Genomic DNA, 17,992 nt, shown 5'->3' with positions numbered 1-17,992 from the left:
CGAAATTCGTATTGAGAATCATTAGATTACTTTAATATGCAAGCAAAATGAATGCAACTGAAATATACCCAAATTACTTGGAACAGAATCAACTTGAATCGGAGCCTGTGCATCGAACGGGGAAATCTGTATAGATACCCAGCTCTACTTCCCAACTTATTTAATTACTAGTTATATGGCGTATTTTAGCATGATGTTAGTCGAAAAGGAGAATCGCAGAGAAAGTAACTACATTTTGATGAAATTACTATTTCTTTTAAAATAATGTGCACTCGTGAATTGTACACAATGAGACCAGGAAAGATTATGAAGAAAATAAAGGTTATCAACAAAACTGATGGTGAAATCAACATCAAATTTGATTTCATTTGATTTTCATGTTACTTCTTGAATTCCATGGCCAGTCATTGAGAGTTTAAGTTTTTTTTTTAATCAGACAACTGGAATATTTCAGAAAATAGTTAGTTATTAGAAGTGTGGAGGGTATTTTATCCAGAATATTATTTAATGGGTCCACGGGTCAGATTATTGCAGTCTTTGTAAAAACTGTCAACAGAAGCAACAATGGAACAGTCTTTGAGAAGGATGAGAAATGTGGTTTTAAAGTCGAGACTCCACCTGACATGGCTTATAACCTGGCTCTCAACCAGTTATTGAGCACGAATGAGAAAACCAGCTGTCTATAACCACAAGAGGGGCCATTTTCCATTCCCTATAAAAGAACACAGCTATAATTTGCAGGGAAATGGGCATAGTTATTCATAGAACAGTCAGATGCAGACTCAAGCTCTGCACCGCCTACATGTGTCCTCAGCAACTGAATGTTTATGTGTACTGGTGATCAGTCCAATTTAATTTCTTTAAATGTTGATTAATACATTTCTAAACAGGTGAGTAAAAGCGTAATGAGAAAGACAAAGGGATAATGAGTTTAGAATTGAGCTTTTTCAATCCTCCTCCATCTTTTTCAGTGACCTCACTCTCTTGAGAAGCTTTATTGACACATGAACAAGGGTTTACCACTAACTACTTTCAGGGGGTGTGCATTTATTAGATTTACACCAAAATTCTTAGTGTCGCTTATTTGTGTTTTGGGGCATGAGGTCAAACGGTGTTATTCGGTTTCTACACTAACAATCAAAAATTTGGACACACGTTACTAGGGCACTGATTATTGAGATAAGGGACAAAACATGTCTTGCATACAAAAGTCATCTTTATTTTAAAAATCAAGAAATTCATAACTATAAAAATACTGGAAAAGTTCAATCTAAAGGAAATGTGTATACTCAGGGCATTTTTTACTTATATTTTAAAATCATTTCATTAGAATTTTTTTAAATGCATGCTCTATACTTGGAAGCACATGACCTGTCCTCAGCAAGAGGGCACAATGTTAAACTGTTAAACAAATTGTTTAAAAATGCAACAAATTCATAAATATAAATATCAAATGAAAGGTAGGGATCTGTAAGATATCAAAAAAATACATTAAGTAAATTTTAAATGATATTTTCCATGAAAAATTTCCTATCAAAGTTGTGTCCTCACTTTGCGTCAACTCAGTCTGATTTTTTAAATACTGAATAAATCAGAAAATGTCCTGATCAGCTTTAACCCCTATCTCACTTCCTGCTCATGGCAGATGCAACAGTAGGACACGTGGTCTGGTATGTTTTATATTTTTCATATTTTAAACAAACAATATATACATCTCTGCGGTCAAAGCTTCAACTTGTCAACTCCGTCATTCCCATTATGATAATTTCTGTTAAAATTGTGGGATCAATTCTGGCATTTTAGTTTAGTTTATAGAGACATCTTCAACTGAGAAAAGAAAAAAAAAAGGCTCCAGTGTACAACACATGGTTAAGATGGAAAAATTTTACATTTTGTCAACTCAGTCAGAATTTTCAGAATAGTATGAAAACAGAAAAAAAAAAAATATTGAATGTATTTTATCACTTAACTCCTTTACTGAACACTATTATTAGATAATTAAAGATTTTACACTTGTTGGATGAATCAAATTAAAATAGCATGCTTTTTTGTATGTCTGATGGAGTTGACACAAATGACAGTAAGATGCAAGTTATGAAGTGAATAAATGTCAATTTTCAGAAAAAAAAAGAAAAAAGCGGTTTTATAAAAACCTGTTCCCTTACATCATTCGTTAGCTGAGACCTTTATCTACAAATATATCCATTTCAAATTAATTTAGCATTAAAAAATAAATAAAAACATGTTTTGTCCCTTACAGTGCATCCGGAAAGTATTCACAGCGCTTCACTTTTTCCACATTTTGTTATGTTACAGCCTTATACCAAAATGGATTAAATTCATTATTTTCCTCAAAATTCTACAAACAATACCCCATAATGACAACGTGAAAGTAGTTTGTTTGAAATCTTTGCAAATTTATTAAAAATAAAAAATGAAAAAAAAAATCACATGTACAGAAGTATTTACAGCCTTTGCCATGACAATCAAAATTGAGCTCAGGTGCATCCTGTTTCCACTGATCACCCTTGAGATGTTTCTACAACTTGATTGGAGTCCATCTGTGGTAAATTCAGTTGATTGGACATGGTTTGGAAAGGCACACATCTGTCTATATAAGGTCCCACAGTTAACAGTACATGTCAGAGCACAAACCAAGCCATGAAGTCCAAGGAATTGTCTGTAGACCTCCGAGACAGGATTGTATCGAGGCACAGATCTGGGGAAGGGTACAGAAAAATTTCTGCAGCATTGAAGGTCCCATTGAGCACAGTGGAGTCCATCATCCGTAAATGGAAGAAGTTTGGAACCACCAGGACTCTTCCTAGAGCTGGCCGCCTGGCCACACTGAGCGATCGGGGGAGAAGGGCCTTAGTCAGGGAGGTGACCAAGAACCCGACAGAAGAACAACCATCTCTGCAGCACTCCACCAATCAGGCCTGTATGGTAGAGTGGCCAGACAGAAGCCACTCCTCAGTAAAAAGCACATGACAGCCCACCTGGAGTTTGCCAAAAGGCACCTGAAGGACTCTCAGACCATGAGAAACAAAGATTGAACTCTTTGGCCTGAATGGCAAGTGTCCTGTCTGGAGGAAACCAGGCACCGCTCATCGCCTGGCCAATACCATCACTACAGTGAAGCATGGTGGTGGCAGCATCATGCTGTGGGGATGTTTTTCAGCGGCAGGAACTGGGAGACTAGTCAGGATTGAGGGAAAGATGAATGCAGCAATGTACAGAGGACATCCTTGATGAAAACCTGCTCCAGAGCGCTCTGGACCTCAGACTGGGGTGAAGGTTCATCTTCCAACAGGACAACGGCCCTAAGCACACAGCCAAGATAACAAAGGAGTGGCTCCGGGACAACTCTGTGAATGTCCGAGTGGCCCAGCCAGAGCCCAGACTTGAACCCGATTGAACATCTCTGGAGAGATCTGAAAATGGCTGTGCACTGACGCTCCCCATCCAACCTGATGGAGCTTGAGAGGTCCTGCAAAGAAGAATGGAAGAAACTGCCCAAAAACAGGTGCGCAAAGCATGTAGCATCATACACAAAAAGACTTGAGGCTGTAATTGGTGCCAAAGGTGCTTCAACAAAGTATTGAGCAAAGGCTGTGAATACTTATGTACATGTGATTTTTGCATTTTTTATTTTTAATAAATTTGCAAAGATTTCAAACAAACTTCTTTCACGTTGTCATTATGGGGTATTGTTTGTAGAATTTTGAGGAAAATAATGAATTTAATTCATTCTGGAATAAGGCTGTAACATAACAAAATGTGGAAAAAGTGAAGCGCTGTGAATACTTTCCGGATGCACTGTATCTCAAGGGATTTAATGATTCTGGTTCCAAATCCATTTCCTCTTCACACTTTACGATTCCCGAACGGTTCCATTAGCGATTCTTGCTTTGGAGAAGAAATATTTTGAAATAAGAAATGCAATTATAATGCATTTACTGCTCTCTGCAGTCTGTTGCCAAATGATTAAAGCATTTCAGATTTCAACAGAGCAGATATTACAAATCAGAGATCAATTTAATAGTTTTTGCAAATTAAATTTTCACAGACTTAATGAATTTCAAAGACTAATTAGATGCATAAATGCAATCCAATAATAATAATAATAATAATAATATATGTGCTACCTATTATAATAAACATAACACGTTTTTAATGTGTAGGCCTATATTTAACTACACTATATATATATATATATATATATATATATATACACACACACACACACATATATATACATACACATATATACAGTTGTCAAAAGTTTGCATACCCTTGGAGAATTGGTAATATATGTACCATTTGTAAAGAAAACATGAGTGAGCAGGCAAAACACATTTCTTTTATTTCTTACGGGATTCATATTCAACTGTAGGTTATAACAGAATGGCACAATCATAAAACAAAACATGGCAACAAAGAAAAAAATTAAATGACCCCTGTTCAAAAGTCTGCATACCCTTAGTTCTTAATACTGTGTATTGCCCCCTTTAGCATCAATGACAGCGTGCAGTCTTTTGTAATAGTTGTCTATGAGGCCCCAAATTCTTGCAGGTGGTATAGCTGCCCATTCGTCTTGGCAAAATGCCTCCAGGTCATGCAAAGTCTTTGGTCGTCTTGCATGAACCGCACGTTTGAGATCTCCCCAGAGTGGCTCGATGATATTAAGGTCAGGAGACTGTGATGGCCACTCCAGAACCTTCACCTTTTTCTGCTGTAACCACTGGAGGGTCAACTTGGCCTTGTGCTTAGGGTCATTGTCGTGTTGGATAGTCCAACAGCGTCCCATGCGCAGCTTTAGTGCAGAAGAATGCAAATTGTCTGCCAGTATTTTCTGATAACATGCTGCTTTCATCTTTTTTATGGCATTGGCTTCTTTCTGGCAACTCAACCATGCAGCTAATTTTTGTTCAAGTATCGTCGTATTGTGCTCCTTGAAACAACCACACTGTCTTTTTCCAGAGCAGCCTGTATTTCTCCTGAGGTTACCTGTGGGTTTTTCTTTGTATCCTGAACAATTCTTCTGGCAGTTGTGGCTGAAAACTTTCTTGGTCTACCTGACCTTGGCTTGGTATCAAGAGATCCCTGAATTTTCCACTTCTTAATAAGTGATTGAACAGTACTGACTGGCATTTTCAAGGCTTTGGATATCTTTTTATATCCTTTTCCATCTTTATAAAGTTTCATTACCTTGTTACGCAGGTCTTTTGACAGTTCTTTTCTGCTCCCCATGGCTCAGTTTCTAGCCTGCTCAGTGCATCCACGTGAGAGCAAATAAACTCAATGACTATTTATACACAGACACTAATTGTAATTTAAAAAGCCACAGGTGTGGGAAATTAACCTTTAATTGCCATTTAAACCTGTGTGTGTCACCTTGTGTGTCTGTAACAAGGCCAAACATTCAAGGGTATGTAAACTTTTGATCAGGGCCATTTGGGTGATTTCTGTTATCATTATGATTTAAAAAGGAGCCAAACAACTATGTGATAATAAATGGCTTCATATTTTTCAAAGGTTTTTTTTTGCATGATCAGTCATTTTCAAAATCAATGCCAAAATTTCACAATTTCTGCCAGGGTATGCAAACTTTTGAGCACAACTGTACATATACACATATATACACACACGTGTGTGTGTGTGTGTGTGTTTTCTATAAAGCTGCTTTGAAACGATGTGTATTGTGAAAAGTGCTGTACAAATATAGATGACTTGAATGTAGACAAACTAATTTTTCTCAAGAAAAACATGAAAATTGTGAGTTCATGAGTTTTTCTCATTACAATCAAACAAAACAAATGCAGCCCTGTTGTTTAAGTTACTACAATATAGAGCTCTACTTTTTATTGCCAATGTCAGACACAGTTGTGTCATTTATGACTTAAAAAACATTTGTGTTGAATCCTTAAATAAGTTTGAGCAAAACATTTGTGGGCGCTGTTTTTTCATATCATATAATATCGTGAGCAGGGCTCAACGCTAAGGATTTTTTCTACTGGCCTGGTTGGGCCAGTGGTTCAGATTTGTACTTGGCCTGCCAAAATTTTCACTGGCCCCAACACAAAAATACAAAATAGCTGTTTTTACCATCATGACTTGAAAAAGAAAAAAAAAAGTGTCAGAAGCTAAATATTTTTTATAAATATTATGTTTTTAAGACAATTTCCCCCACAAATGTTTCACATTTATAATTTGCAAGATATGATTTATGTCTTATGGAATCACATATAGGTGCTTTACAGATATAAATTCATAAATATAAAATTATATTAACCTAAGCCGTCCTGCCATTTACACGTATTTTTAAGCGAAGAGTTCTGTGGAGCAAATTATGGGTTTTCAGCAAGGCCGTGACGACAATATACAGTGAGGGGAAAAGTCCTCTCCAATAATCAGATATGGCCAAATAGTCCCCCCAAAAATTGATATTCATTTTTCTGTTCTGTTGCAGTCCATTATACACCGATGTCTAATTGTCATGAAATTGTTGTCAGGATTACATAATGGTTAAACAAAGTTTAATTTTTAAAATGCTTTTGGTTTAATACTGCTCATCAATGTCGTTTGAGATGGCCAATCAAATTAAAGAAGGTGGGACTCACGTTTCATTGAAATGAAGCCAGAAACGAATGGAGCAGCGCGAGCGTGCGTCACAATGCATCAGCAAGTTCAGAAACAGATTAAAAGTTTCAGTGACATGTAAGATGTACAGTATGTAGTGAAACGATCTATTTGTTCACTATTTTATGCTAGAAATGTTATACTAACCGACAGTTATTTCCAAGGATGCAAATACTCCCTTTCTGGCCTAATTTGTGATTTTGAATGTATAATATGTAAGGAATTGACGACGGAACACTGAACTGATGAAAAATAATGCACACCCGAGGTGGTAATGTGGTCACGATGCGCAGCGGAACATTCTGGATAAAACCTCCACACTTCCAATAATTAACTATTTTCTGATATATTCCAGTTACACCTCAGGTGTGCATTATTTTTAAACAATTCAACGGGCCGGAGTCAATTATTCTGCTTATACCAGGGTTAGCACACCTTAAGACAATGTTCAGGATTTATCTCAAGACATTTTCTGATTTTCGTCCCTAAAACGGTCTTATGAGAGGAACTAGTTTCTTTCACCACGGATTCAGCGTCTTGCTTGAATAAAGTCCGAGCCTTCGTTGCTAGTTCGAAAACGTCACTTTAGAAATAGCAACGGAGGATTGCGAGGCTCGCGCTGCTTTATTCGAGGACTTACTGAAAAAGGAGGTAGTGCGTTTGTGCGTGTGTGTGTGTTTGAGGGATCGAAAGAGAGAGAGAGAGAGAGAGAGAGAGAGATCGCTTCTGGGATGACATTTTTTGTTGCAGCTCTTGTCAGAAGTAACATCATTTCAAAATCGCCACGATGTAAGTTTAAGCACTTCTTAGCAGCAGCGAGTGTCGCCATATTTCCATTGTAAATCTTAACAACTGTTTTCAACCCCACCGAGATGCAGGTGTGCGCTGACATGACGGCTCTGTATTTCTCTCACGAGTAAGTGTGTGCGTAACGCGTGTAATGTATGTATGTGTCCCCACGTGTGTGGGAGTGTGTGTGTGATGTGGGAGCGTGAGGGTGTTTCCCACAGATATTTCAGATAATATAGAAACTGTTGTATTGATCAAGTGTATCTAGCTTTGATACAGCTCAAGCCTTCATTGCTAGTTCGAAAACATCACTTTAGAACAAGCAACGGAGGATGCGCTGCTTCTCAGCATTGGAGTAACAGGGTTGTGTGTGTGTGTGTGTGTGTGTGTGTGCGTGCGTGCGTGAGCGAGAAAAAGAAAGAAACTGAGAGTGCACCATTCCCTCCTGCAGCAAAGCACCCCCACAACATGACGCTGCCACCCCCATGCTTCACGTTTGGGATGGTGTTCTTTGGCTTGCAAGCCTCACCCTTTTTCCTCCAAACATAACGATGGTCATTATGGCCAAAAAGTTACATTTTTGTTTCATCAGACCAGAGGAAACATCTCCAAAAATTATGATTTATCCCCATGTGCACTTGCAAGCTGTAGTCTGACTTTTTTATGGCAGTTTTGGAGCATTGGATTCTTCCTTGCTGAACAGCCTTTCAGGTTATGTTGATATAGGACTTGTTTTACTGTGGATATAGATACTTGTCTACCTGTTTCCTCCAGCATCTTCACAAGGTCCTTTGCTGTTGTTCTGGGATTGATTTGCACTTTTCGCACCAAACTACGTACATCTCTAGGAGACAGAATGTGTCTCCTTCCTGAGCAGTATGATGGCTGCATGGTCCCATGGTGTTTATACTTGCGTACTTCTGTTTGTACAGATAAACGTGGTGCCTTCAGGCATTTGGAAGTTGCTCCTAAGGATGAACCAGACTTGTGGAGGTCCACAATTTTTTTTCTGAGGTCTTGGCTGATTTCTTTTGATTTTCCCATGATGTCAAGCAATGAGGCAATGAGTTTGAAGTAAGGCCTTAAAACACATCCACATGTACACCTCCAATTGACTCCAATTAGCCAATTAGCCTATCAGAAACTAATTGACTAATTGCTTAAAGACGACATCATTTTCTGGAATTTTACAAGCTGCTTAAAGGCACAGTTAACTTAGTGTATGTAAACTTCTGACCCACAGAAATTGTAATATAGTCAGTTAAAAGTGAAACAATCTGTCTGTAAACAATTGTTGGAAAAATTACTCGTGTCATGCACAACTAATGTCCTAAACGACTAGCCAAAACTATAGTTTGCTAATATGAAATCTGTGGAGTTGTTAAAAAATCAGTTTTAATGACTTCAACCTAAGTGTATGTAAACTGTGTATATATATATATATATATATATATATATATATATATATATATATATACACACACACACACACACACACACACACACACACACAAGTATTTAACAATACATTACAGCCTGAACTATGTTCTTTATAACTTAATTCTAAATTTTGTACAACAATCTGCTAAGTGTCTTCTCTCAAAAGAGACCAGGGTTCATGAACAGCGGTAAATTTTTTTATAGTAGAAGTTAACCAAAAAATGAAAATTCTCTAATTTTTTCACCCTTACATTTTTACAAACCTGTATGCTGTTGTTGTTGTTATTTTTTTTTATTGGAACATGAGAAATATAACTTTACACAGCTCTATTCTACAACAACAATTTATAGTGAGCAGGGCTGTCCAGCTTCAAAATACTAGTATAAAGATGAATTAAAGGCGCAGACTTCTAAGGCCATAAGGCAGTGTTGTGTTGTATGGACAACCACTGATCTAGGCTGTAAAATTTTAATAACAATTAAACAAATATCTAACTTGTTTCTGTATTACAATGCATATTACACTTCTTGCCATGTCATTTATTTCAGGTGACATTGTAAATTTCAGGCTGATCAGATCATTTGCTTGCACAAATCTTGTTTGTGACAAAGAATATGTGAAGTGTGGACAGTATATGTTATGTAGATACTAATTGTTAGTTGAATTCTTGTAAACTTAAAAAGAACCATGCATTTTTTCAAACCAAAATATATTTAAGGCCTTTATCATGTTTAGAGCATTATATAACAATATATTGTATTATTCAAGGATTTTTATTTTTTTTTAATTTAAAGATCCTCTTTGAGAGCTAAATATAATCGGGCTTGCATGTCTCTGAGTGCTTGGTTAGAAGACTTTGTTCCCTCAGTGTAATTTTTGTGCTCTCTCACTTGTCGTCTGCACTAACGTTACAAATGCAGCACTGGCCCAATCAGCAGTCCTTATTGTCAAGCCCTGGTGAGGCTTTGCATTGTATCGTGAAATTTGTGTATCGTTACATGCCTTATATATATATATATATATATGTAAGATTCATTCGTTCGGTAATCGGACTACACTGATCGCAGTGTGTGGTTCACACTGTTGATTCAAATGAACCGGTAGTACTTCAGTATTAATTCAATGTGGTAACTGTGTGCTGTCTGATTCAAAGATGACTAGATGGCTTCTTTCAAATGCACACATGCAAGGTAATAATAAAAGAACACATGGGACACAACATAGGATGCACATATGAACGGTCAAATGCACTTCTTGGTCAAAAAAACCATATTGGTGAGATATTACAATCCTCTTGCAGTCTTGCAGTGTGTCTTGCAGTGTGAACACAGACCATCTCTGTCAGCAGAAGGGAGACAGTGACATCATGATGACATCACAGTTCAGATGTGCTTGTGCCTGTATTCTGTTAATGAAACAGGTTCCTCTACATACAAGCACACCCATTTGAGATCCCAAACAGACAAGTTCTATGGCATGTAGTAGGAGACCAAAAATCCTAATGAGAAAACAAGTCCCTCAAAGCTCTGATAATCTCTTAAATTAGCCGGCATGATTGACAGCTACAGGTGGTTCAGCACAGGTGTGTGTGTGTTTATTACCTTGACAGCGAAGCTGCATTTGCCCCCGCGTACGGCCTCCTCATCGGTCTGCCACTGGTGCGGTCGGCTGGATTCTGGCACATACACGTCTTTCTTTCGCCGGAAACTCTGCCGTAACTTATTCATAGCTTCACCACCTACTGTACACAGAAAGAGAGATTTGAGAGACATTTATTATGCCAATAAAGCAAAACTAAGTTAAAACTGTTATTAAGAAATGTAAAATCAATTACACCATCCATCTAAGTATTTTTATGTAATTAATTGTTTTAATTCGATTAATTAATCAGTATAGCATGTAATTAATTAGATTAACATTTTTAATCGATTGACAGCCCTAATAAAAACATGAGCATCCTGACTCCCGGAAAGTGCTTAAAGCCAGCTATTTTGGTGAGCGATACAAATCAAATTGTCCATGAACAGTCCATGACTACATCAAACTTGCTACATCTATAAAAAAAAAAAAAAAATTAAAAAAAATAAAAAAAGTGATGAAAACTCAAAAACTCGAAATCTAGAAATCCAAAGTCAAACTTCCTAAATATAAAGGGGCAAATTCACTATTCAATTCCACTATTTTTGCATGTGGTATTTCAGCGCAAAAACCTGCATCTTATTCACTAACCACATTGCAACCTAGTTAAAGCAGATGCTATAAGCGCTGAAATAGCTCTGCGTTTTGAGTGTCATTCACTTTTGCGCAAACACGCCTCCTGTCTATGTACATTACAGACTGCACTTTATCCGTAAAACTCTATGCTAATTGCCCGCCGCAATTCACATCGCACTGTTACCGCCCAAGGAAAGCAGGCGGTAAACTGAACATAATTTAAAAGAGATGCTTGTAAACATTTTCTAACAATCGTATCAGCAGTAATTCATCAAATAAAGATAAAATGATGAAGAAGCACGTTATAACCTGGCATATATACAGATGCACGGTGTAGTTAAGCGCACTTCAGCATGTTAAAGAGATGATTCAGGTGTTTGGATCACAGTAGTGGAGTTATTCTTTACAGTCCAGATCGTGGGGGTCTGCTGCATCCTCTGCTATACAGTGCTCAGAATTGGTCCGAAAGATCTCAATTGCGGCGTACAAATTGCGTTCGGCAAAGATTTTGTAGGCGCGTTTGCGTCGCTGCCTGATGTGCGGAATTCCTTTATTGAATCAGGCGCTAAACCAGCACGTGCAAATACAGAGCACTTTTACCAGGTGTAATTCATTCTAAATGAGTTCTCCCCACATGATTTCTCTTTCACCGACACACACAAAAAAAAAACATTTAAGATCGGAGCAATGTTTACTCCTCACACACGCAAGAACACAATGTCACGCAGTGCTGAGTCACATAAGAGCTGTTGTGTAGCAGTCACCTGTAGAGTCACACACACACAAGTTCCTCATCAAAGCCTTGCAGAACATTCTACCAAGAAAGAAACAGAGTGCGGCACAGAGAGAATGAAGTTTCCTCTATTTCCCTTTTAACTCCACACAAGCTCAGATTTCAAAAGCATAATGTACCGCTCATTTGAATGAGTCACACACACGCAGGCAGTGAGAAACAGCTTCTCTTGAAATGAGGAAAACACAACAGTACATTTGCATTAAAGGCCTGTGCTAAGCCCACTGTAAAGAAAATGAATAGCATTTTATCCAGTTTATGGGGGTTTATGAGTCACAGATGAGTCACGAAATGTCAAATAGATTGCATCTATATAAAAACACGTTAGACCAACAATAATGACCCAAATGTTGTCCCGACTAGCTTAACAAAGTTGTCTAAATTAACAATTTCATACTGATCAATGTTGCTGATTTGCGAGTTCCCAGCATCCCAGCAACATGAATAAATTATGCATTTATTGTTATTGGCTTATATTTTGCAGTTTGCTGACTTTATTTCAACCTGGTTTTGTGAACATTACCTGACGGTGACAACGTTTTTGCAAAATGAAATTACACGTGCCTTATTACACGTTTCGCAGTGAAATGTCCAGCGGGGGGCGGCAAAAGCGAGTGAAATTTTTAAGGTGAATTAGATGGAGGTAAACGTACCTCCCTAACCTAAAACTTTAAAGGGATAGTTCACCCAAAAATGAAAATTCTCTCATTATTTACTCACCCTCATGATATCCCAGATGTGTATGACTTTCTTTCTTCACCAGAACACATTTGAAGAAAAACAGAAAAATATCTCAGCTCAGTAGGTCCTTAAAATGCAAGTGGATGGAAATTTCTCTTTTGAAGTTCCAAAAAAAAAAACACAGACAGTCAGCATAAACGTCATCGATACAACTCCAGCAGTTAAATTAATGTCTCCTAAAGCGAAATGATCACTTTTGGTGCGAAAAAGATCAATATTTAAGTACTTTTTTTAACTATAATCCAAGGTGTGGGTAAGCTTCAGCAGAGGGTGGAGTCCAAGTGGTCTCTTGTGTGACGTATTTGCGTTGCCATGATACAGACGTAATCTCACGTTCTCCACTCAGTTGAGACATCCAGGATCAGCACACAAATGCACCACTGTGAGTAAAGAAACAGATAAAACAGATCTTGCACCCAAGAATTTCACACACCATTGCACTTGTGTATATGGCTGTGTGACAATAAAGTGATTTGATTTAAACCAAAACAAACCAAGCTACTGTACAGTGTTCCTCCTCCTCACTTGCAAACAGCGCTGCTTCCGGCTGTGACGCACGTGCGTCAGTTCTCGTGTGTTTCAAATGCCAATGCGATTACGTCACACATGCATACCGCTGCAGAATGGAAGCATGATTTAGAGTTAAATAAGTACTTAAATATTGATTAATATTTGTGCTGCTTCTATGACGTGTCAGCTTGCGTGCCCAGCTGAGCTCGAACTGCGGTCTTCCGAGTCCAAAGTCCAACACTCTACCGAGGAAGCTAATTACATTGGAATACGTTTGTAAATGTAGGCGAGTCTGTCGCACAAGCGTTAAAATGTATCGTTTTTTCAAATGATGCATTAGAGTAGAAGTGTTTTGATATAGCAATGTGTGAGTAATAGAGTGGGAAATAAGTAAGGGATAATGTATAGTCAGCCGGTTCTTAACGCTTCGCGTCGAGGTATATTTTGCGATAACAATCGGCTTACTGTACATTATTCCACTTATTACATGGCTACTAACCAAATAAATAAATACATGTAAAGAAAATCTTGATTTTGTTGAAATTATGCAATTATGTGACAAAATAAATCACTGTACAGCTGAAATCCACCTCTGGTTTGCGTCTGAGTTCTGTTGACGTTTAGATGCTCTAGTGGTCCAAGGCACTCAGAGTAGGGTTTACATTTTTAAAAAGCCTTTATTAAGTCATGGCTACTGGATTAAAACATACCACAAATTGACGAGTTGTGCCTTACAAAGCCTTCATCAGGGTGTGGAAAATTACCTGGTTGGAGGTTTTTATAATGTGGGGCTAAATGGTGTCACATGACAATGTCACATTGTCTAACAAAAACATTTTTTAAAAGGTGAAGACAATGCAAGATATATACATTCAAACAGGCATATACAAAAACAAATTCTTCTTAATATCCATATACATATGCATATAGAAATACTACCCTAGATCATCTCAACAGAATCCCTTATCCAAAGAGCACCAGTGGGAATTATTATACACCCAAGTAGCACCCCTTGCATGCTGCGTTTGACTGTTGGTGTTTATTTTGTGAAAATGACCATATGACCCCTCATTATTCAGCCTATTACAAGACTACCTGCCATATACACAAATTAATGCTTCCTTGTAGAGATCGCACAGTGATCCGAGAAGCAGCAAATATGGCTCGTAAATACCCAGATAGCGGTCTGACACGTGGATGTGCGGTTGTTACAGAGAAATATCAGACCGCTAGATGGCGCCATTGACCAATCAGAATCGAGTATTTCAGAGAGCCGTGTAATAAATGTACATAAATTCAGCAGTTCTAGCAAACAGAAAGCACAAAAAATGAAGAGGAAGAATTTTAATAAGCAGAAGAGATTAGTGCATGTGTGCGTGTGAGATCAAACGAATGAGCTGGTGCCAATGAGTTCATCTACTGTCAGAGAAAGAGAAAAACTGTGAGAAAAACACAAGAAAATGGCACAGGAGAGAGAGAGAGAGAGGAGACCTACACAAAACAGCTCTTCTCTCATGTGTATTTAGGTCATATGGATTGTGCATTGACTGCAAGCTGCAGGCAACACTCAAACTGCAGAACAAGAGAAGAAAACACAACTCTACACATTCCTGCCACAACTCATCACCTAAAGCCACCTCTCCTCTGACATCATGCTCCCTCACTTCTGTTTCAGTCTTACACTTACACCTAGTTTCATATGGTCTGTCTCTCTTCCTGTCTGTGTTTGTGTCTCTCTGTGGAATGCATGTGAGAGTGAGACTGCTGGCAACAGGGAAAAATAAAAGAGAATGAAAGTGTGAGTGAGTGAGTGTGTTAGATATGGTGGGAAACAGAAAACACACTGCAGCCTGGGTCATGTGAGAAAGCTTAGCTGCACAGTACAGCCACTTTCACACATGAAACCTGTTAAATTGCTGTTAAATTACTGGATTATTATTTTTTTTATTAATTTGTTTCAGTAAAAGCGTCACATCTGTTTTTCACACAAGCAACGACCTTCCCTATTTTATAAATATAACCGCCATCAAACACTACCAGAATGCCAAAACAAACCAAAACTTTCTCTATTGTAATTTGCTGGAAATTACTTCTAACTAGCTGGTCCCCAAATACAGTTAGGCCTATTATTCAGAAACAGTTCCATTTTTGTAAAAATACAGGAACCAGTTTTAGTTCCATTAACGGTTCTCGAACGTGCATTCTTTAGCCGATGCAGATGCTAAATTACTCAGTGTTTCTTGTGCTACCATTCAGCTAGCGGTGTTGCCACATCAATTTTAAGCGGCTTTTAAAGTACAGTCACATTTACCTGCACACGGCGAAATTCCACGGGCGAAAGACAGTCATCTTAATGGAAAACCAATCTGGCAGTTCAAGTTTAGTGAACTTTGACAGACGAATTCGCCACATTGACCAATAGGAAGTTGCTTGGTTTGGCAGTGACCTCTGTGTGGGCGGTGCTTCATACAAAGCAGCATTGAATTGACAAACATCTAATTTTAGAGGCGAGTTTCTTTTTAACTTCACTTTCCCAGAGTATAAAGCTTCCGTTTTAATTTTTCTGGATTCCATGTTAAATGTTTAATTAAATGTTATGATCAAAAGGTGTTTAATCAAATTGATACATACAGTTTTAATCAAAAATAATTTCATAATTTTTTTTTTTTTTTTTTTTTTACAAAAAATTGCAATTTTATTTTTGGTAAAATAAATTGCAGCACAACAGAGCTTCACAGTATTAATGAAAACATTAATGAAAAAAAAAAATCTGATTACCTGTGGCACAAGGCTGCTTGCGTTTGTTATATTGCTTACAGATAATAATAATAAAACCATTTAATATTACATAATTGTTGTTATGAGTATTACTGCTACTTTTTGAATATCACATTTTTATACAGTCGTTATATTTTGTTGTCTTCAATTTCACGCATCCAGTTGAATAGAGCTTTCATGTTCACGGGACTTTTAATTTGACAGAACTTTGAGTTCTTCCTGTTTGTGACGGGTTAGTTATATCAAGCTTTCCCATTAATGCTGGTATACTCCCGTCGTGACTCTCAAGCTGAAATCTCCGAGCTGCACCGGAGGAGTTCATTTAAGAGTTAACAGCCGTTTATACTCTAACCACACAACATGAAAATTAAGCACCAGTAGCGAGTGTTGCGTTTGTGTGTGCATGCGCGTGTGTTAGTGGGAATCATGTGACAGAGTAGAGCGGTACCTCTTGTTCATTCTGTAGCGTGCAGCGCATGTGACTGTATATTATTTAATTAAATTACACCCTTCTGCTGTTTAATGATCACATTTGGCCATACCCAGAGGTTTTTTATTTTATTTTCAAATTGTCATTGATTTCATATCAAATTTGTCACATCTCGTATCATTTTGCTAATGACAGCATACTGTAATATGGTACCAAAATTAGCAACAAGATGATTTGATTTTTTTTGGTATTGCGGTACTTCATTAGTACCGGTAAACCACACAACCCTAATCTACAGCGTGAAAAATACAGCGTGACCAGAGTAGTCCAATGAAAAAATACACTTATATTTAAGATACATTCTCTGAAAGAGAGTCTAAATATCTTATATGTTGCTTTCAAGTAAATGTATCTTGTTTCTAAGGATTTTTAGACAATTTTAAATGGAAAACACTTGATAACAATCGGATTTTTTTGCAGTGATTTGTTTTTTTAAATGCATTTAATAATCCAAGTATTTCTTTTTCTTGTAATTCAGTGTATGTTATTAAGAGGTATTTTTATAAGACGATTTTGGCCTCTTTGTTGTTAGTAAGCATGTTTAATACAACCTTTTAAGTCGAGGCACAAGCTGAATAATCGGTTAAGAGCTAATGATCAATCGTTGCAGTAATCGCTGAATAGTCGAATAATCGTTCTAATAATCATTAGATTAATCGATTATCAAAATAATCCTTAGTTGCAGCCCTAGAAACATACAGCGCTGCCACTGTAGTCCGATTTTCAAACAAATGACTCGTGAGTTGGTTCTTTTGTAGCATGACCAGTGTAGTCTCACTCCCAAACAAGAGACTCTTGTGAAACATACCAATGTATGTCCAATTTCCAAACGAATGACTCGTAAGGCGTTTCTCTTGAATCTACAGCGCAAAACATACAGTGCGAATAGTGTAGTCCGATTCCCTAATGAATGACTCTTATGTGTCAGTTCTTTTGAATGTAGAGAATGAAACAGCGCTTCCTCCAAAATGAATGACTCTTATCAGCCGTATCTTTTTATTGAATGAAAAACTTACTAAACCACAAATCATTAAATTTCGTCATGCTCAACTGGAAATGAACCAAGAACTGTTACTGTGTTGTGTGTTAAAGATATAATTGTTGTAATTAGTGGTATTTTCTAAAAAAATTATCAATTATTAAGTGCATGTGAATGAGTGAGCAAAAAAAGAGAATGAACAAGTGAATGAGAGATTGAATAAGTGAGTGAATGAATGAGTGAGTGAACACTGGTTCTGATGTTTTGATTGAGGCAGGACTCGGGTCAGAGGGGCCTCTCTCTCTTTCTGTGTGTGTGTTAATGAGGCCATTAGTGCACTAGAAGGCCATTAAGAGTTGAACACTGGCCAGACACAAGCCACTCACTGCCTCAGTCACGAGGACCAGAGACGAGACATGAAAGCAGGAGGGAGAAAATACAGTGAAATGGTACAAGAGGAATGAGCCAATGAGAAGCGCTTGGCTGAAGCTATTTAAATCATCTCTCCAGGAATGTAAAACACTTATTAATGCCTGCAAAGAGAACCTGGAGAGGAAGACAAAAGACCTTTCACACAGACAGGGATGCAAGGAAACACAGGACTTTCTCTCTCTC

The 17,992-nt window shown here is 37.6% G+C and overlaps 1 protein-coding gene across 6 annotated transcripts in view; it reads right to left on the bottom strand.

Annotated features, from left to right (window-relative positions):
* Positions 1-17,992, bottom strand: part of LOC127410947 (protein numb homolog) — a 105,156-nt gene that overhangs the window by 51,607 nt on the left and 35,557 nt on the right. For 5 of the 6 annotated variants that reach the window (XM_051646230.1, XM_051646235.1, XM_051646233.1 and 2 more), the window contains exon 2: positions 10,474-10,613. In XM_051646230.1, coding sequence (XP_051502190.1) covers positions 10,474-10,599 — 126 coding nt within the window. In that variant the 5' untranslated portion in view covers positions 10,600-10,613. The remainder of the gene's footprint in view (positions 1-10,473; positions 10,614-17,992) is intronic. The other variant, XM_051646231.1, reaches the window with a different exon arrangement.

The sequence above is a fragment of the Myxocyprinus asiaticus genome, chromosome 20 (genome assembly GCF_019703515.2).
Source record: "Myxocyprinus asiaticus isolate MX2 ecotype Aquarium Trade chromosome 20, UBuf_Myxa_2, whole genome shotgun sequence".
NCBI classification, from domain to species: domain Eukaryota; kingdom Metazoa; phylum Chordata; class Actinopteri; order Cypriniformes; family Catostomidae; genus Myxocyprinus; species Myxocyprinus asiaticus.
This window is presented reverse-complemented; position numbering and strand designations above follow the sequence as displayed.